General features: G+C 42.3%; 2 protein-coding genes and 1 non-coding gene across 4 annotated transcripts in view; 1 reads left to right on the top strand and 2 right to left on the bottom strand.

Annotated features, from left to right (window-relative positions):
- RNASE9 (ribonuclease A family member 9 (inactive)) overlaps positions 1 to 21009 on the top strand; it is a 194018-nt gene that overhangs the window by 172664 nt on the left and 345 nt on the right. The window lies entirely within an intron of this gene.
- On the bottom strand, positions 11721 to 20973 carry LOC102955936 (purine nucleoside phosphorylase). Its single transcript, XM_007091364.3, has 6 exons — positions 20831 to 20973; positions 17070 to 17239; positions 13580 to 13683; positions 13211 to 13386; positions 12911 to 13101; positions 11721 to 12345 (listed from the first exon to the last, which is right to left on the bottom strand). Exons 1-6 carry the CDS (start codon positions 20839 to 20841, stop codon positions 12128 to 12130), a joined length of 870 nt encoding a protein of 289 aa, XP_007091426.1. The 5' UTR covers positions 20842 to 20973; the 3' UTR covers positions 11721 to 12127.
- Positions 16100 to 16250, bottom strand: LOC122239752. The gene has a single exon (XR_006219148.1). It is a non-coding gene; the product is annotated as a U12 minor spliceosomal RNA (small nuclear RNA).

Below are 21009 nucleotides of genomic sequence, written 5' to 3'. Positions count from 1 at the left end.
AATTGTCATTATGTGATATTTCAACCTGAGGTAGTTGTCAAACAAGCTTTAGTGGAACCCCATTTAACTCAATTAGCAAAAAGCCTCTGAAGTCAAAAAAAGACATACCAGCTAAACTGGTGGCTTCTAATCTTTTAATCACAAGGACAATTTATTATTCCCAGCCCTTTTGAGTCCCTACAAGTAATATTATAACATGTAGCATTGTAACATTAAATTGCAATTATTTCTCCTGCTTAGACCAAGATTAGATAACAAAGGCATCCGGAAAGGCTGGATGGCCACCAGAAAGGACTTCCGGAGGTGGAAGCAGTACAATTACCCGAGCCCCCTTGGGTCCTGTCCTCAACTCACACATCCACACATGATTTTGTCTGTACGTCTGGGGCTTTTCCATCTCACAGGATTGACTCATATGAACCACTCCCAAAATAAAACTATAAACAAGAGCTGCACTGAAAAATACATACAGTGGGAAATAAACCACCGATGACTTAAGAGAGAGATCAAATAGTGAAGAGATATTTGCTGAGTAAGCAGGAGTGGTGAGCAGTTTTGGGGTTCAGTCAGGCCAGGATGAGGATAAGGAAACATTTCTGACTCCAAATTAAGCACTAAACCAGCATCTTAACCCTGAGATGTGGCTTATAGAGAAGCAATTCCCCAAATGTAGAATTTCTCTTTCTAATCTCCAAGCTCCCCCCAATCTCCTTCTTACAATATATCTGCACGCTTATTGGTTTGTATCCTTTTATACTTTACCTTGCTCCAAGAAAAGATTAAAGACAGCTTGCAAAACTATCTACAATGAATGATAACACAACTCGAATTTAGGGAAAAGGAAAGAGGAAGAATACAGCTTTATGGATTAAACTTTAGTTGTGAGGATGCTAAAGTCACTATACTTGCCTAAGCCTGCATTTTGGTCCCCAAAAGCTGGAGTCTGTGGGTTCTCAGTCCATCCCATTGACAGATTAAGAGTTTGGGTAGATTAGGAGTTTGATTTTACAAATGGTGGTTACTATTTACCAAATGCTGATCTGACATGATGTAATTCGCAGACAGTACCAAACATTTTTAGTTTTGAGATTTTGCTATTATATTTATGAATCACAATTTAATTTTCTAATTTATATTAATGAAAAAAACTTACCAGAGTTTTTAATGAGAAGGAGATAACCACGGTTGTATCAATGGGTTGATACAATTCAAATAAACTTAGTTTTAGTTAGCATGTCATAGGCTTATTTACAGTAAACTTGTGGTTTTCATAAAGATTTCTAAAATGTTAAAATTAGCTCACAGACCTCAATATTTACAATCTTTCATGTAAGAAAACAATCTTGAAAGGACAAAAGACAGTCAACAACAGTATGAAAGAAGGAAAGAAAGGAAGGAGAAAGAGAAAGAAAGAAAAGAAGGATCCTAGGTCAAGAAAGTAAACACAGGTGCCCCTCAATCTGCAAATGAGATACTTTCCCAGTGCAAAGAATCATCCCATGGGAAAACAATAAAACTAAAACTTCAGAGTAAAGGGGCTTGCTTTCTCTTCATGAAACTGTCTCTGGTGCCCTGGTCAAGTAATGATTGTTGGGGCAACTAGTGGTCCAAGGAGCAGAGGCTTTTTCCATGGGAAGCCCCTACACCCTGGTAAGGTCCCCAGATGGACAAGCCAGTCCTATAGGCATGATGCTGTTATATGGCAAATTACAAAGCCCAGGACAGAAACCATGCACCAAAGAGAAACTCTGCCTTTTCTGTACTTTCTTGAAATTAGAGATCAAGTTCACTTGGGTCGGCAGACGTTGGTGCAGAATTAGCATAGAAGAGGTACTCAGTAAGATTTGGTGAAGCAGAGATGAAATGAGGGAAGAGAGAATGAGAAAAAGAGGGAGAGATCCCAAAGCAAAGCTCTAGCCCACAGCCTGGAAGATGAGCTCGGGGGAAAGGAAGCATCCTAGACTCCTGGACTTCTGACAGTCTTCCCAGTTTCTATGCCCTTAGAGAGTCTCTTTCTTTCCTCCCCTAGCATACGGTTGCTTTGGCTTAGCCAGCCAGGTAAGTGATTGAAGTTCTGCCTTCAAAGATAAGACAAGTAAGAAAAGGGAAAACATTTAGAATCTGTAGTAAGACATATTGATAAGTAAGACATTCAGATCTTCCTGAATTCATATTGATCTTCTCAGCTGAGATACTGTTATTATGTAGGAGAATGGGTGCCTGGGTGGCTTAGTGCCAGACTTCAGCTCAGGTCATGATCTCATGGTCCTTGAGTTTGAGCCCAGTGTCGGACTCTGTGCTGACAGCTTAGAGCCTGGAACCTGCTTTGGATTCTGTGACTCTGTCTCTCTCTGCCCCTCCCCCACTCGTGCTCTCTCTCTCTCCCTCTCTCTCTCAAAAATAAATTAAACATTAAAAAAAAGAAAGAAAGAAAGAAAGAAAGAAAGAAAGAAAGAAAGAAAGAAAGAAAGAAAGAAATTCACGCCAAGGTATTTAAAAATGAACTGATGGAGGGCGCCTGGGTGGCTCAGTCAGTTAAGCGTTCAACTTTGGCTCAGGTCATGATCTCACAGTTTGTGAATTCAAGTTCCGCGCTGGGCTTGCTGCTGTCAGCACAGAGCCCTCTTCAGATCCTCTGTCTCCCTCTCTCTCTTCCCCTCCCTGACTTGCACAAGCTCTCTCTCTCTTTCAAAAATAAACTTCGGGGGGGAAAAGAAGTGAACTGATGTGATATCTGCAACATCTTACTTTCAAATGGCTCAGGAAAAAAAAGAAGTGTGTATGTGGTACAATACTAAAAATTGATGGTGGAAGGCACGCTAGTGTTTATCACATTATTCTTTTGACTTCTCTACAGTCTTCAAGATTTTCAAAGTAAAAGGTTGGGGACAAAGTGGACGTTAAAATTTCCAAAAAATATGTCAAATCCGTTGTCTGTACACCAAACCCGTAATAGTGCCTATCTTGACTGAGGCATTCTTTTTTGCCCTTTTTCTTGTTGTGGTTTTTTTGTATCGTCCAACTAGTCTACATTAATATGTATTGTTTTTGTAATCATGTAAGACTTTTATTCTATTTATTCTTATTTAAAATTTATTTTTAATAATAAAATAAAGATTAAAACAATAAAATAAATTTATTTTAAAGCTGCATATCTATTTTTAAAGGCCAAAGCAAGGACTCTTCCTTCTGCCCCAGTGGCCTCTCTCACCAAACCCCCTGCTCTGTTGCCCCAAACCCAGAGCCAGCCAAGCAAGCTCCCTACATACCATATTTCTTGCCTGTGCTCCCATGCGTATCACTAGCTCCATAACCTTCCTCCCCACAAACACTTCCCTCATAAGCTACTGCCCACACAAAACATACTCCATCTAAATTTCTCTCCTGGAACAAATGGCTTCTGTCACCACTGACTACACCTCTGTGCAAAGGTTCCATCCATAAATCAGTCCTTCCCCAAATTTCCTGTATAACACTTTCCCCACCTATGCCTCTGAGTCAGTCCCTGATGAATTTCTCCTGGTGTGCTGCTGAAGATTTCTCAATTGCTGACACAAAAGGTTGCCCTTCCCTGCCGGATGAAGCAGCCAATTGCTTCCACTTTTGTCTGGGATCAGTCACAGCTCCCTAGTCTTCCTGACCTAGCACCCCAGCTCCTCAGCTCCCATCCTAAAGCAGGTCAAGCAGAAATGGACACACATGGATATACAATCATTGCAGCAGGAGCACCTGCCTACATCTTCAGCCTTATCTCCCACAATCCCATTGTTCACTCCACTCTAATGCCATGGCCTTCTTGCTGCTCCTAAATTGCTAAGTCCTCCTAGAACCTTGATGCTAACTGTACCTTCTGCGTCTACACTCTTCCCTAATCATTGCATTGCTCATCCCCTCATTTATTCAGGCCTCTGGTCACATGACAGCTCTTCAGGGAGGACTTCCCTGCACTAATCCACTTGAAATTGTTCTCCCCTTTATTACTTTTTTTTTTTTTAATAACCTTACTGAGGCATATTTTACATATCATAAAATTCACCCTTTTCAAGTGTGTAATTCAATGACTTTTCGTAACTTTACTCAGTGATGCAACCATCACCATAAATTAGTTTGGGAACATTTTCACCCCTGAATAAGATCCTTTATGCCCATTTAATTTTCATTTCCACCATGAGCCCCAAGAAACTACTAATCTACTTTCAGACTCTATAAGTCTGTCTTTTTTGGACATTTCATATAAGTAGAATAAGAGTAAAGGTTCTTTTTTTTTTGTATCTGAATTATTTTAGTCAGCATGTTTTGAGATTCATCCATGACATAACATGTGTCAGTAGTTTGTTTCCTTTTATTGCTGAACATATTCCATATATTTTGTTCATCAGTTTTTTGTTTTCTGGTTATTATGAGTAATGTTGCTGTGAACATTTGTGTGTAAGTCTTTATGTGTTTATGTTTTTTTATTATTTTAAAGATTTTATTTTTAAGTAATCTCTACACTCAACATAGAGCTCAAACTCACAATCCCAAGATTATGAGTCGCATGCTCTACTGACTGAGCCAGCCAGGGCGCCTCTATATGGATATGTTTTTATTTCTCTTTGGTAGATACCTAGAAGTGAAGTCGCTGGGTCGTATGGTAGGATTATGCTTAACTTTTTGAGAAACTGCCAAATATTAAAGTGGCAATACTATTTTACGTTCCCATGAGCGATGCATGAGGGTTCTTGTTTCTCTGTATCCTTGCCAACATTTTCGATGTCTGCCTTATCTATTATAGACATCTGGTGACTTGAAATGGCATCTGATTGTAGTTTTAACTTGCCTTTCCTTCCTCTATTACTATCCATTCCTTCACTTTGATTATTTTTTCTTAACATTTACCATTACCTTAGATTTTTTTACATTTGTATTTATTTGCAAATTGACTCCCCCAATTTAAGGTAAACTCCATGAAGGCAGGAGTATTTTCTTGTTCTTCTCTGTTCTCTAATCCCTGGGACATTTATTAAGTTAGTGAATAAACATACCCTCCTCATGTGTTCCTCTTTTTCTTGCCAAGAAGCCCAGAAAAATACACTTGATGAATGCCTGTCTGAGACACTGAAAAGCTTCAAGCTTCTTCAAGGCTTCAATGGGCAGGCAACAGTTTATAAGTTAATAATTTTGGTTTTTGCATACATGTGCATACATGCACACACACACACACACACACACATACCAGTATTTCTGTGTATGGCATAATACATCTGATTATCAAAAAGACAAATTTCAAAATAAATGGAGGGGAAAAAATGGACAAAAGCAATACAGGGTGGTCAGGTAAAAGCTATGGTTATCTGAGTGGCCATTATGTTGCTAAATGTCAATACTAGGTGCAGACTGATGACAAGACCTGACACAGACATACTCCGAATAAAAACTGAGCAGGATTATTTATCTAAAGGTTGCAAAATAACTCAGAGAGATGAACATATTTTCCAACTCAGACAGGACTACAAACATCTTGACTCCAATACCTTTACCAGAAGGGTGTATTATCACTGAAACTCTAAGTAAATGAAGGCCACATTAGACTCTATGGAAAATATAGCAGTATCTCTCAGTCCAGCCTAGTTGTACTCATAAGTGAGTGTGAATATGCCCAAAGCCCCTCCTTGGCTGGAGGCAATTCATGTGGCTAAGAGTCATATGATACATAATACTACTGCAGAATGCAGTTTGGTTCTTTAAGGCATCTCTCTTGGACTCTCCAAGCTAGTAGATCCTGGTCTGAGAACATTCCTGAATTGAGTATTTTGGAACCATAACAGGGATCAGTTTCCTAGATCTTGGGAATCCTGCTAACAAGTCTTTAGACCAGCCATAGAGCTATCTTGAAATGAAGTATCAGTAGGTAGGAAATATTCTAGAAGACAGACAGTCAAAAAGAATGACAGAGTAGCAGAAAATATCCAAAATTACTTGTACCATAACTCTATCCTAGTTTTTTTTAAGCACTAGTGGTTCCTATCCATTTATGAAGGAGGAGGAAGAGTTGGCAGAGTAAGCATCCAAGGAAATGACCCTCTCCTGGGCCCCAAATTCAGAAAGTCACATAATTTTGCATTTCAGGAGCTTCACAGGCTCCCTTACATCCTATCCATGGGTCCAGAGTGAGAACCTTTCCACTCCAAAACAAGTATATTAACAACAACACTGTGCCAAGTATTGACATCATCCCCTGACAGCAATCAAATTGTTTTCATACTTTGTTTGATGGACTGAGTGGGATACTAACAATGATGGTAACTGTATATTATGATTGGGGGGAGGGGAGCAGTGAGATATTGAGAGCTGGAATTGACCCCAGGCAACCTTTGATGGTTTGCATTGATAGAACTAGAGCAGATCAGGCTACACATAGTGTAGTACTATATTCCTACTAATCTTTTATAGCAGGAGCTCAGGTAGAAATAGTTCCAAATAAAATAGGAAAAAGGAAGACTAAGGCCAAAAATCAAATAGCCAACAAGCGAAATGGCATTTTAAAAAATATGAGGGGTGCCTGAGTGTCTCAGTTGCTTAAGTGTCCGACTTTGGCTCAGGTCATGACCTCAGGGTTTGTGAGTTAGAGCCCCACAAGGGCCTCTGGGCTGTCAGCCCAGAGCTCTGAGCCTGGAGCCTGCTACAGATTGTGTGTCCCTCTCTCTCTACCCCTCCCACCCTGCTCACGCTCTCTCTCTCTCAAAAATAAACATTAAAAAAAAAAAAAACACGAATAACAGAGAGAAAAGAAAGAAAACAAGAAAAAAAGAGAGATTGGCAAGAGAGATCATAAATTTCCTAAGATGAAAAAACTCAGAACGGAAGTGAAAATGAAAAACAAATAGAAGAGTAGGGGGTTTTGACCTGAAAACCAGAGACTAAGGATTCACTCCAAACAATATCAGATCTGATTTCTTCCAAACCTAAATTCTGACAAAAAGATTAAGGACTGGAAATTTTCCATTTTCATTAAAGTTCAAGTTTACAATAACAGAAAAACCAGGCAGAGAGCCAGTGTTTGTTCAAAAGATGTCCTTTAGAAACACAAAGTAGTTATGAAAAGCAGATGCATGTTTACAAAGGAAAAATGAATGCAAATCTAAGCCAAATCAGATTTAGACCAGAGGGCACAGCAGAGGAAGAACAATTGTGGTCTCTCCCACCTTCTTCTTTTAAAGGGACAGCAGTGGTATTATCTCTTTGTCTCTATTCCTTTATTTTTTCAAAGTCCTAATGTCCAGCAATGGTATTATCTCTGTCTCTAGTCCTTTATTTTTTTAAAGTCCTAATGTCTATCCCTACCATACACTTTTATTTATTTATTTATTTACTTACTTACTTACTTATTTATGGGGGAGGGGAAGAAAGAGAGAGACAGAGAAAGAGAGTGGGGAGGAGGGGTAGAAAGAGGCGGGGGAAGAGAGAGGCTCTTAAGCAGGCTCCACACTCAGCTCAGAGTCCAGTGTGGGGCTCTGTCTCACAAACCCAGAGATCATGACCTGAGTTGAAATTAAGAATTGGACACTCAACCAACTACTGAGCCACCCAGGTACCCCTCTTTGTCTCTATTCCTAAAGGCAACCAACAAATGGACTGGGAATTGGCTAAAAACAAAAAACATTAAAGCCATATTCTTCCTTTGCTTCTAAAAATGTTGAGGTGATAGACATGTGTCCTTGAGAGCACTGACCTAAGTCAATAAAAAAACACACTAATTATGATGCAAAAACATCTCTAAGACATTAAAGAAAATAGCATGATGCAGAACACATATAATGTATTAACTTCTGTGGACAATAAGAGGAAGAGAAAAAAATAACGTGTATTTGTATTTGTTAATATTTTTATAGATACTGGAAGAATGTGTGAGAAACTATTAAGTCGTTACCAGTGGGGTGGGGAAGGAAAGGCAGATGAAGGACAGGATGGAGTTAAAACTTTACACATTTTATGTTGAGTAAGTTTTTAAGTATGTGTTCAAAATTTTAATCTGAAAAAGGAGAAAACTACTAATTTGACTTAAGTGTATGTATTTTTCATTTCCAAATTGCTTGCGCTTTTGCCTTTACGTTTTGCTTTATAACAGCATATTCTTTTAAATACTGCAAAAGTCTCCAACCTGATTAAAAAATTCTAAACACCGGTTCTGTTATTCTATACGGCTAGTTTGGGGTGAAAGTACTTCTACCATCAGAACAACTCTTTCTGCTTCTCTTTAGGCTTCAATCCATCAAAATAGTAACATGATTTTCACCCATCAATTCCTACTTAAAAAGCCTTAAATGGCTTGTCATATTGCCTAGAGAAGGTTCTTACTCCTCAGCCTGAAAAGAGACCCCCGAACAATCTAGCCTTGTCCACCTTATTTCCCAGTGCTCCTATTCACAATGTCTTTAATTTCACCATTTTGTTCTGTTCAATGATCAAACATTCTCGAATTTGCCTGCATGCAGTAACTTCTGCCATGTCCTCTTCACCAATGTTTTCTGTAAGGTCTAACTCAGTCTCACCGGTCCTTCCTACTCCCCATCCCAGGTTGGTTCCCTTTGAATACCCATAGCATATTTTATCATTGGCGCTTAGCATGTGCTACTTCTCACACATTATTCCTTTTTCAAAAATTTCCCAAATGGTGACAATATAACATAGGAAAAGACTAAAAGTAGGCATAGAGGGCACAACTAATTCAGCTTTTAATGCATATATCCTGTCTCCCCCTTAGATTGGAAGCTCTTTGTCTTATTAGCAGTTTATTTTATGGCTTTAAGACAATGTTGTATGCAATGTATATGATTAATAAACATTATTGGTATTGATAAAGATGACCATGACAGGGCCAGGGTAGAAAGCCCTAACTTGAAGTGTGTGTGTTTTTTGCCACCTATCCTGAGATGCAGGAAAATGTCCATTTTGTAGGCCCCTCTAGAGAGCAATAGTGTCATCACCAGTTGTTTTCAAGAACTACCCTTTTCTGGGTCCTCCTCCCAGACCCATCTCCCTTGACTTTTGCTTTTATTTTCTTGCTCATCTAAACTGGTACATTCATTTTGGTTGAGTTGGTTGGCACTTTGAAGCCGCTTGATAAGCAAAATGTAGTGTATCCATACAGTGGAATAGTACTCAATTATGAAAATAAATGAAGTACTGATACATGCTACAACTTGGATGAACCTTGAAAACATTATACTAAGAGAAAGAAGCCAGTTAAAGTCCATATGATCCTATTTACAATTCCCTTCATATGAAGGCCCAAAATAGTTCTATCTTACAGAGCAGAGAGTAGATTAGTGGTTTTCAGGAGGGTTGGGAGCAGAATAACTAAAAGGTACAAGGTTTTCTTTTGAGTTGATGAAAATGTTCCAAAATGGACTGTGGGGATGATTGCACTTATGTGTGAAAATACTAAAAGCCATTGAGCTGCACACTTTAAATGCGTGAATTTTATTGTATGTAAATTATCTCATTAAATAAGCCTTCAAAAAAGAAATTAAAGGGGTGCCTGGGTGGCTCAGTCAATTAAGTGTCCTACTCTTGATCTCGGCTCAGGTCATAATCTCAAGTTCATGAGTTTAAGTCCCACACCTGACCTGGCTCTGTGCTGATGGTAAGAAGCCTGCTTGGGATTTCCCCCTTCTCTCTGCCCTCCCCCCCTGCCCCCCGTTTGTGCTCTCTCTCTCTCTCAAAATAAACTTTAAAAGAGAAATCAAAGGCAATGTGTTTGTGTTTTCTTTCTCCAGCCCATATGGCCTTGAACCTAGTATTCCAGTGCATTTAGGATACTCATTACCTATAATTAAATAGTACTTGCCTGTAGCTACTTTCCTTGTCATATCTTAGTTTTCCTATAAAGAATGTACAATTTTCTTACTACAGGAGATATTCAATGTCCTAACATGAGTATAATAATAAACACTTCTGTAAAGTCAGTAAGCCTTATTCTTCATACTTAGAACTAAAAAATTAGACTCTTGCATGAGGACAACAAATGAATATTCTTCTTGAATCTAGTATTCTATCACAAAATTTATGATGCCCTTTACAGGGTAAATGGGCAAACCCATATACTAAGTCTAAACACCAAAGATGTGCTTAAATATTCCACCTGAGTCTCTCTGGGACATGTTTTTCAGATGGCACCATTCTCATTCCTGAGCCATCTCACCAAGAGCCAGATCAGGGTGAGAAAGCTGAGCACCACATGCACTCTCTTGTAACTTCCAAGTATTTGCCCATATCTCATTAGAGCCCTGCATGTCCTCTGTTCTAATCACACCTGTTGTGATAATGACCCACGGAACATGACTACATTTTATAGCTCTGTGCTTTCACTCACCTGGTGTGAAATCCTTTTCCTGCCTTCCGTCCTTTAGGACTGAACTCAAAAGTTTTCTATGAAACTTCCCTTACCCAACCCAATTCTCAAGGTCCAGTGTATACAACTGGTCTATCCTTTGGGCTCCCATTGTATGTAATGTGTAGAATATCCTATACTGTCTTATAGTAACAGTTAATGGTTTCACAAATATATCTCTTAAGATTAAAGGGCAGTTAAAGAGAACCTTTGTTATATTCTCAATTTAACATTCTTAGCTGAGTGTTATAGAGGTAATTCAATAACTTGATTAAAAGAAATGTTTATAAACCATCTCATTAGATGAACAAGTTGCATATATATCTGAAGGACACAGTACTTTCCTCTAAACCAGCTTGCTTATGGACAAATGGCAGATGCTAGCAGATTGTCTCAAGGTCCAGGTAGGGTTTTAGAGCTGGTGGGGGTGGTGACAGGGCCACTCCAGAATGCTTTTTGTGTTAGGCTCAGGTAAGTTGGTTAGTTACCAAAGGATTTAAAAGAGGTTTTAAAAGCTTTCTATTGTAAATTTCTATTGAAATGCCATTACTATTAGAGGCTCATCCAGCTAGATCTTTTATCAAAAGGTAAAGAGGCCTGGGAGGGTAGTGTGGTTTTGAAACATGCCATCCAGTCAGCTGAATGCAAACTGGTAAGTGAAAAATAGTGCAGTGAACCAACAAAGGGCAACACCTAGATGCTGTGTGACAGGGGGGTTCTGACTGAGCAAAAGTCAAAAGACTAGAACCCAGAAAGGAAACGAGGAGGGAAGGAAAGGAAGTGCTCTAAGAAGTGAAGTATGAGTCAACTTCACAGGTTTGCCTGGGGCTGGCAGGACTCTAATCTGCATGGAGTGGCTGCTGGCAGAGAAAGATGTAGTATTCTAGTATTCAGTATTTGCTACAGCATTGTCAGAATGCAGAGAAGGAATGTTGGGTTGTCCTTAATTATGGCAGAAGTTAGGGTAGGAAGGAGAAAGAAAACAACAGGAAACAGTTAAGGCTTAAGAAGTAGCCACTGTGGAACAGTGAGACCAGTGAGACGGTTCAGATATTCATGAGGGCATAGACAGGGAGCAGCACAATCAGAAGGCTAAGGTCAGAGGCAAGACTGGTCTGAGGAAAGCTGCCGTCTTGTGCCAGGTGTTAGCTCTTCCTTATTCATCTTCTGACATCTTTATCTCTCATCTTTGGCTTTCCTTCATCCTTTCCTGCATTTACACACCACCTCATCTCAGTTTTTAGTAGCTCGTCTCAGAAGCAGATCACACTGGACATGTGATCTCAGTCTTTCATGCCAAACTTGGCCTGTGCTCCAAGCCTTATCCCAAAATGCACTAAACATTAAATTATTTCATCTTTTTTATTCTCAAAATATGAATAGTATTCGAGTCCAAGAGGTATTGGACTTGTGCGAGGCAGACTGAGTCTTCAGGAATGTGAAATCATCTTATCTCAGAAAGATAGTAGTAGGTACCTGTGCCAAGTTCAACAGCCCAAATCACACCTAGGGCATATACATGGCTGTGTGATAGGGCTTGGGCCCCAGCTCTTGAGGAAGAACAGGGGTGGAAACTATTGAGACAACTGAGCAAAAGAGGAGCCAGCACAGAAGAGTCTGGTGGGAGAAATGGTGGATCTTCCTCTCCTTTCTCCTACTACTTAAGGGCAGAGGCACATGACCCCAGCAAGGGGCCAAAGCAGGTAGTAGCTACTTGGATCCTATTAGGGAGAGGCCAGACCACTCCAGGGCTGGTTAATTGCCTTTGCCAGGCAGTGGAATACTAGCCATAAGAATAGAGACGAACTGTTCCAATTTCTGAGCAGCTTTTTTCCCGGACTCTAATACTTCCTCATGATTGGCCTTCTCCTTGGTTTCATAATCCTGGATGACTTTGTTAGTGATGAGGGAGAAGCCAAAGACTCGAAGTCCACAGTGCCTTGCAACTATAACTTCTGGTACTGTGCTCATGCCTGATGAGGAGAGAGAGGGAAAACAACTGTCAGGACCCTCAAATGACTCTTTTCTTTACCCTCTGCCCTCATCCCCATTCATTACCTCATTGACAATTCCACATCTCAAAAAAACATCCAAAGAAACAGCTGATTTCTTGTCTAGCTTAGGTTATTCTGTATTGCTTAAAAGAGTGGGGCCTCAGAGGACCTTACACATTTCTTATAAGTATTACCACTGCAATGCTTTATTTCTGTTTGTGGTCATTTTGAAGTCAGTTCTAATGATGCGGTTCCATCTTCCAGCCAGAGGTACAGAAAGCGGCTATATTTTTTAGAACAATCTTCAGAAACATCAAATCATGGATGGGTCGTTAGCATTATAGCTGTTAAAGCCCTAGGTGCTGGGTAGGGAGGTTTAATGCTATAACACACCAAACCCCAACACCTTTAAAGTCAGTTTAACTCAATCTTCCCTTAAGTCAGATCTCTCACTTTATGGTCTAGGTCTACAATCTTACACCTTTCCATCCCTATTTTACCAGATCCCTCCCTGTTCAAGCCTCCAGTCGGTTCCCCTTCTCACCAACAGCATCTGCCCCCAGCTTCTGCAGCAGCCGACACTCGGCCACAGTCTCAAAGGAGGGGCCTGCCAACATCACATAGGTGCCTTCCTGAAGCTCTCTCTGCTCCCCCATTTGTTTCCAGACACTGTGAGCCTTCTGTCTCATATCCCGGTCATAGGCATCAGACATGGCAGGGAAACGAACTCCGAACCTAGGGCACAGGTTGGAATCTCAGATTACTGGAACATAATGAGTTCTGACCCCCAGACAAGTCCTTAAACTGTACCCAGCTATTAAAAAAAAATTTGCAAGATACATACCTATCCTCATTGGGCCCTCTGAGAGGGTTCAAACCACAGAAACCAGGTAGGTTGATGTGGTCGCGGATCAGCATGATATCTCCAACCTCAAATTTGGGGTTGAGTCCTCCAGCTGCATTGGTGACCACTAGGGTGTCCACACCCAGAAGGTAGAAAACCCTCACTGGGAATGTCACCTTACAAACAAAACATAAAAGATCAGAAAGAGTTCTTTAAAATTTCACCAATCTACCCACAGACATGCATGATACACACCACGAAAGAGAAAGGAGGGGACCAAAGTCAACCTAGCCCAGGTAGATAGGTCATAAAATGAGACTGAGAACTCTCTCCCCCTTCTTCCAGACCAGGCTTATGCCCCTGAATTACCTTTGAGAGTGGGTAGCCTTCATACATGTGGAACCTGCCCTGCATCATCACACAGGCTCTGCCATTCAGGAACCCAAACACCAGTCGACCAACATGACCTGGCACTGTGTACAAAATAGAAAGAAAGAAGAACAGGATGATGTTTTCATACAACACATATCCACTGAGCACCTAGTACAAGCCAACTCATGGTGCTCAACATGAGAGGGTATAATTAAGCAAAGGATGACATTACTAACTCCACTTTCAGAAAGCTGAAGTCTGGTGGAGACAGGAACAAATCATAAGCTTACAAATGAGTATATAAGTACATCCTGAGATTAGAGCTAATGGATAAGGATGCTCAATGTGAACCACATATCAAAAGAAAGATTTTTTGTTATTTTATTATTTTTTTAATGTTTATTTATTTTTGAGAGAAAGAGAGAGAGCATAGCAGGGGAAGGGTAGAGAGAGGAGACACAGACTCTGAAGCAGGCTCCAGGCTCGGAGCTGTCAGTGCCAAGCCCAATGTGGGGCTCGAACTCACAAACCGTGAGATCATGACCTAAGCTGAAGTCACATGCTTAACCAACTGAGCCACCCAGGCACCCCTTAATTGTTTTTACAGAGAGAGAGTGTGTGAGTGGGGGAGGGGAACAGAGGGAGAGAGAGAAATCTTAAGCTAAATTCTCTTAAGCTTAAACTAAAGATTCTCCATGCTAAGCATGGAGCCTGACACGGGGGTCGATCCCACAACCCTGGGATCATGACCTGAGCCAATATCAAGTTGGCTCAACTGAACCACCCAGGTGCCTTAAGGAAAGGTTTTTTTTCTTTTTAAGAAATTTCAAAAGAATGAGAAAGCCATATTGTAAGAGAATAAAAGTGAGCAAAAAAAAAAAAAAAAGAAAGAAAAAGTGGGTAATAATAAATGTAGCAAATGCAGTCCTTATAGACTTTTCCAAAATTTTTAAATTCTCCAAATATGTCTCCATATTTATTACCCTAACTAAACCATGTGCCTCCTCACTCTTGAAAGGGAGTTCATAGTATATGAGGGTCCTGAAGAGATTACTGAACAACAGGGGGAGGGGCTGAGTTTGGACCCCTACAAGGCTTCTCCATTATGACCCACAAAACAGTCCTGTGGTAATACATAGCCCAAATGGGCCCTGCAGGGGTGTGGGAATGCAAAAATAACTCCCCACACAGACATAATAACCATTATTACCATTTCCCTTATCTAGCATTTCTCCTCTAATGGAGGCAGCCAACCTATCCCCTAGGGAATGGGTGGTCCAAGAGAGAGGGACCAAAATCAAGAGGAAGAGTTCAGGGAGAGCCAGAGACAAAAGAGCTTATTTTAAAAAAAAAATTCCAGTAATAGAGCAGAGGTGGCAGAGTTAGGAAAACCTGAGTATAAAAAATAGGCTAATAAAGTTTAAAAATTAATCCACTAATCACTTACTGCAGTGCCCTTCTCAGTGGGAAGAAGGAGTGGCAGGTGGGGTCAATGTCATTGCTCTTTCCCTTAGGAAACTTTTTGCCCTTTGCCCTCCCTCTCGGTTTAATATTTCTTTACCCAACCCCCACCCCCACCTCCCTGCTTTGGTCTTCCAATCTTGCTCCAACGGGTTTGGAAAAATATATGTGCAAAGTCTTAACTCTCTGGGGAAAAGAGGACAGAAGGTAGAAATTTATAAAATTAATAAATCATGGGAAGTTAGTTATCTGAGAATTAATAAGTAAACCAAATAAACTACCCTTCTCCTTAATTTACTTGGTCCCTCCCACCCCTTTTTTCCAGAGAACTGGCTAAGGTTGTTAACCTAACGTTCATGAATCATAGGTGAAAACAGTTTCACAGGCCATTAGAAAATTTCAGTAAATTTAGAAGATTCAGCCAACATGGGAGGGGTGGGGGGCAGTGGCGGAGGTGCCTGGGTGGCTCAGTGAGTTAGGCATCTGACTCTTGATTTTGGCTCAGGTCATGATGTCACAGGTCCTGGGATCCAGCCCTGAGTCAGGCTCCTCGCTGAGCGTATCAGAGCCTGCTTGAGAGTCTCTCTCCCTCTCTACCCCTCCCCTGCTCTCTCAAAATAACTTAAAAAAAAAAAAAAAAGAAGGGGACACCTGGGGGTCTCGGTTAAGTGACCGACTTCGGCTCAGGATATGATCTCAGTTTGTGGGTTCAAGCCCCACAAGGACTCTGTGCTGACAGCTCAGAGCCTGGAGCTTGCTGGGGATTCTGGGTCTCCCCCTCTCTCTGCCCTTCCCCCACTTGTGCTTTGTCTCTCTCTCTCTCAAAAATAATACACATTAAAAAAATTATATATAAAAAAAAAGATTCAGCCAACATGGCTAATAGTGAAGGGAAGTGGAGAGTAGTGAAGGAAAGTGCAGGGCCACTCCAGGAGTTGCCCACAGTGGACCCATAAACCCTCAGGGTTAATCCAAGTTATCACTTATAGGAAACAAGCACCTTCTCAACCTCATTTTTCTTTCATACCAGTCTACTTTTTCAGTATTAAAAGGGGATGGACAGATCGTGACTCTCAAACATCTCACAAAGTAGGTGAGTCACATTAGGGGCAACCTTTACTTGCTCAAAAATCCATCTCACATTAGCTGGGAGGATTCAGGTGTCACCCTGAATTGTTATTTTCCTTACTCATGAAGTTTAAGGCATGGCCTTTCCCTTTTTTTTTTTAAATAAAGGCTACCCCCAAAATGGGACTCGAACTCATGACCTGAGACCAAGAGTTGCATGCTTTACCCACTGAGCCAGCCAGGTACCCCACACCTGGCTCTTTTCTAAACCACAGCTTTAGAGTTTTCTGGCAGCTATTAGGATGCTGGATATGCTACCCTCAGATCCATCATTGCTCCACAGTGCACAGGTAACACCTGCTTCCTTCCCTCCTTCAAAGGGTCAGTGTGAATCAGGTCTTGTGTGTTCATGTGTTATCTGTGTATTTTGTCTGCAAGAACATGGCAGTGTTCATTTGTTGCTGCGCACCAGTGAGTGCCTTATCATGGGACAAGAGCTAGAGCTGGGGAGATTGGGAATGGCAGGAAGACATAGGACAGGGGTCGCCTGACTTTGTCCCGGGAAGTTATAGGCACTACTTTGTCCATTTAACCTGCAGACTGAAAGAAATGGGAGGGATATGTGCAAGTGGTGGGTACCCTGGTGTGGATGGGGGAGGAGAGTGTGAGTGAGGTGCTGTAAAGCTTTAAGGGGCTCTGGATCATTACAGCATAGGAAATATGTCATCATATGGTATCATTGCCACACACATGCCCAATCTATCATGAAATTTCTACTGGGGGAGTTTCCTTCTAAAGTCATTCTGATTCATAGTGGTCTTTTTCCCTCTCTTAAACAAGTTGTCTTTAGTCAAATGCTATACAGGATAATCAGGTGCAGGCCTGGTGAAAGCAGACCTTCTCATCAGAATCCCATCAGTATCCCTCAGTTCAATCCCTCACTCCCCTTTGCCAGTACCTGTACTTTGGGAAAAGTTTGGTATCTCACTGTAGTCAAAGCTCTCGGCCTCAGTTAATTTATTGACCAGATTTCCTAACCCAGAACCACAGATCACTGCCACTTGAGGTCGGTGGTTGGTGCGGCACAGAAGCCATTTTGCAGTGTTCTGATAATCTTCATATGTAAATCTAGGAAAAAGGAAAATGAAAGTTAAGTTTTGCTCCCCTCCCAAGGGCATCATAGACTAATGACCTTCAGTGCAGAAAGGCTGCTAGGAGTGCTGTGGTGGGAAGGGACACAGAAGGGGCCAAAGAGCTGCCCCAGAAGGGAGGATCCTTTCTCAGCAGGGTCCACGCTAAGCTCATCCACCCACCCACTCCTCTTTCTGAATCAGACCCACTTTCTGAATCAGACCCACTGAAAGTCTGATGGGAAAGTCCCTCCTCATTCTATAGCCTGGCAAAAGCTAATGGTGCCTATGTTTCCACCCCCAACCCCAACTTCAGTTTTGCTACCACTAGCAGGTTTAATTATCTCTCTTTATGACAAAGATTTAGAGAGGAAGGGATGATAAGTCTACATAGAAGTACAGGGAAATAATCGAATCAAAGAAGTAAAAGGGCTGGATTTGAGGATGAAGGCTAAAGAGTATATTCAAAATGGCATTAAGACCTTCCTTAGGGCAGTGACAAACCCAATATAATCCTCCTACCCTACTTATCAGTAAGGACACTCAAAATGTGATTAACACTACCCTGAGGGCAGGGATAAACCCAATTTCCTTTTGGACCCTTGCCCTCCAATTCCTCCCTCAGACACTTTTATTGGTTGACAAAAAAAAAAAAAAAAAAAAAAAAAAAAAAAGGCAATGGGAACACTCCAGAGTAGAAATCTATGTGCCAGTTAGTTCCCCCAGATCCCTATTCTGGGATACCCAGACCAATAAAATACAGATCCCTGTCAAATGAAATTGCAAGCAGTAATTCAAGACCAGTGACTAGACAAGCATAAAAAAGCAGATGGAGTAGTCCACAACTTTGGTGGTCAGTGGCTGAAACAGAACTATTTCAGCATCTGCTTGAAAATACAAATTCTAGGGGTGCCCGGGTGGCTCAGTCGGTTGAGCGTCCGACTTCGGCTCATGTCATGATCTCATGGTCTGTGAGTTCCAGCCCCCGTTGGGCTCTATGCTGACAGCTCAGAGCCTGGAGCCTGTTTCAGATTGTGTCTCCCTCTCTCTCTGCCCCTCCCCCGCTCATGTTCTGTCTCTGTCTCTCTCTGTCAAAAATAAACATTAAAAAAATTTTTTTAAAGAAAGAAAGAAAATACAAATTCTGGAGCCCAATCCTAGAGATCCATAATTCTGGGGATCCACAATAGTGTCCTAGGTAATTCTCATTCAAAAACCAGGCTTACTTATTTCTGGTCAAGAGGAAGGCAGAACTCAACCTGGGTTCTAGTCTCAATTCTGTCTTTTTAAGCAAATAAATGTGTTTCAAATTCTTTCCTCGGGTAAAAAGGAAGTAATTGGCAGCACCTGTCTTGACCCCACCTGTCTTATAGGTACAGTTTTAAAATTAATTAAAAACTTATCAGTAAGTTCCAAAACCTTACCAGTTAAGACTCCATTATGTCAGGGTTTGAGTCCAAAGCACTTGAATCTTCCTCCCTGCCTCTGTTCTCCTCCCTGCCCTCTCCCATCTCCCTTCTCTTCACCAAGGTTCTTTGCCCTTCAGAGACCTAACCACATACACTTGCCATACCCATACATCTTAACCACATACACTTACCGTGCCCATACATCCCCAAGAACCAACCCAGAATTTTTCTCACAATTCCAGTCCAATTCTCAAACCCCTATCTGGAAAAATGAAATGTTGAAGTGGGGGACAAGTGGAACTGAGGTATGACAGAGCTGAACACAGCTAACCAAGCCTCCAAAGGAAATCCTTCTCTTCAAAAGCAGAGCCTTTGAAACCAGATGACTCTACAACAGGCCACCCTCAGGGAAGTAGCTGGGTAAGGGACAGGGGAGATGGAGCCACAGGATGATGGAGAGAGAAGCAATGAAATGATTAAAAGTTAATCAAATGGCATCCCCAAGAGGTGCAAAAAAAAAAAAAAAAAAAAAGAAAGAAGTATGAAGCCCTGGCCACCTAGCATATCTAGCAACGACTTATAGGACTTCTTCAATGGGCCATCAGTTCCCCAAGAACACCCTGGATCCCTGTGCATCCAAAAGCCACTGTGGTCCCTGATTCTGGTGACTTGGACTGGGATTTCTGGGGCCAAAGCAGACAGAAGAATTTTCAGAGGTGGGAGGTAGGAGGAAAGGGCAGAGTCTATTGTTCAGTCCAATTAATAAGGATTTCCTTCTCTCCTTGGAGACTTCATCCCCAACTTATTTAAAATGTTTCTTTTTCTTTTTTTAAAAAATTTTTTTAATGCTTATTTATTTTTGAAAGAGAGAGAGAGAGACAGACAGAGCGTGAGCAGGGGAGGGGCAGAGAAAGAGGAGACACAGAATCCAAAGCAGGCTCCAGGCTCTGAGCTGTCAGCACAGATCCCGACGTGTGGCTCCAACCTACGAACTGTGAGATCATGACCTCAGCCGAAGTCGGACACCCAACCAACTGAGCCATCCAGGTGCCCCTAAAACTTTTCTTTTAGGGGCGCCTGGGTGGCTCAGTCGATTAAGCTTGGGACTTCCGCACAGGTCATGATCTCACGGTTCATGAGTTCGAGCCCGTGCTGGTCTCTGTGCTGACAGCTCAGAGCCTGGAGCCTGCTTGGGAGTCTGTGTCTCCCTCTTTCTGCCCCTCCCCCGCTCACGTTACGTTTCTCTCAAAAATAAACATTAAAAATTTTTTCCTAAATAAAAAAAATAAATTTTTCTTTTATTTATTTATTTATTTTTTTAATTTTATTTTATTTTTGGGACAGAGAGAGACAGAGCATGAACGGGGGAGGGTCAGAGAGAGAGGGAGACACAGAATCGGAAACAGGCTCCAGGCTCTGAGCCATCAGCCCAGAGCCTGACGCGGGGCTCGAACTCACGGACCGCGAGATCGTGACCTGGCTGAAGTCGGACGCTTAACCGACTGCGCCACCCAGGCGCCCCAAATTTTTCTTTTAAATTGTGAGTAGGCTCCACGCCCAACGTGAGGCTTGAACTCACGACTCTGAGATCAAGAGTCACATACTCTGAGATCAAGAATCACAGCCAGCCGCCCAGTCCCCAACTTATTTTAATTGGATCTCCAATTTGGTGGGAAGAAAGGTGTTGAGAGAACTTCAGACATCTCTCCTCTGAAGGAGGAACTCCAGATACGGGCACCAAAAGAGCCTCGCAGCTTTACCTAGACTCTGCAAAGGGAGTGAAAAGCACAAGGGGTGGGTTGACCTCTTCCCGGTATGCCGGTCGGGGTGGCTGGGGGAGAGAGAGTACGCTTCCCCTACAACTTGCACCTCAGTGCCGGCGCACACGCACATAAACACACCCGCCCCCTTTCCCAAGTAGAGTGCACGGTACCACACCGTGTCCCCTTCCTGCTCCGGTGGGGCCATCACTACCCGATTCCCGCGTGCGCCCCGGCTGTCGCTGGCCGCCTCACTGCTCTGCCGCCCTGCCGCGACACGGGCTCCCCCGCCAGCGGTCTCTACATCTCCAGAGCATTCGCTCTCTCTCCTGGCCCTCTCGGGGCCCAGGTGCCGGGCTTCCAGGTCTCAGTGACAGCCATTCCCCTTCCCGGGTTGCCCGGGCCTGGTGCTCGTCTCACCCGTTCTCCATGGTGCCACCGCCGCCCTCTCGAGGGGCCCGCCCTTCTCCGCTCGGATCCGGTCTGCTGAGCTGCGCCGCCCTGCGCTGAGCTGTCCTCGCCGGGTGCGGTGTATACTGTGAGTGTACTGTTACTCGCAGCTGGCTTATATCCCAGCCTGGAGTCCCCAGCCAATAGCA

The sequence above is a fragment of the Panthera tigris genome, chromosome B3, assembly GCF_018350195.1.
Source record: "Panthera tigris isolate Pti1 chromosome B3, P.tigris_Pti1_mat1.1, whole genome shotgun sequence".
Lineage (NCBI taxonomy): Eukaryota > Metazoa > Chordata > Mammalia > Carnivora > Felidae > Panthera > Panthera tigris.
This window is presented reverse-complemented; position numbering and strand designations above follow the sequence as displayed.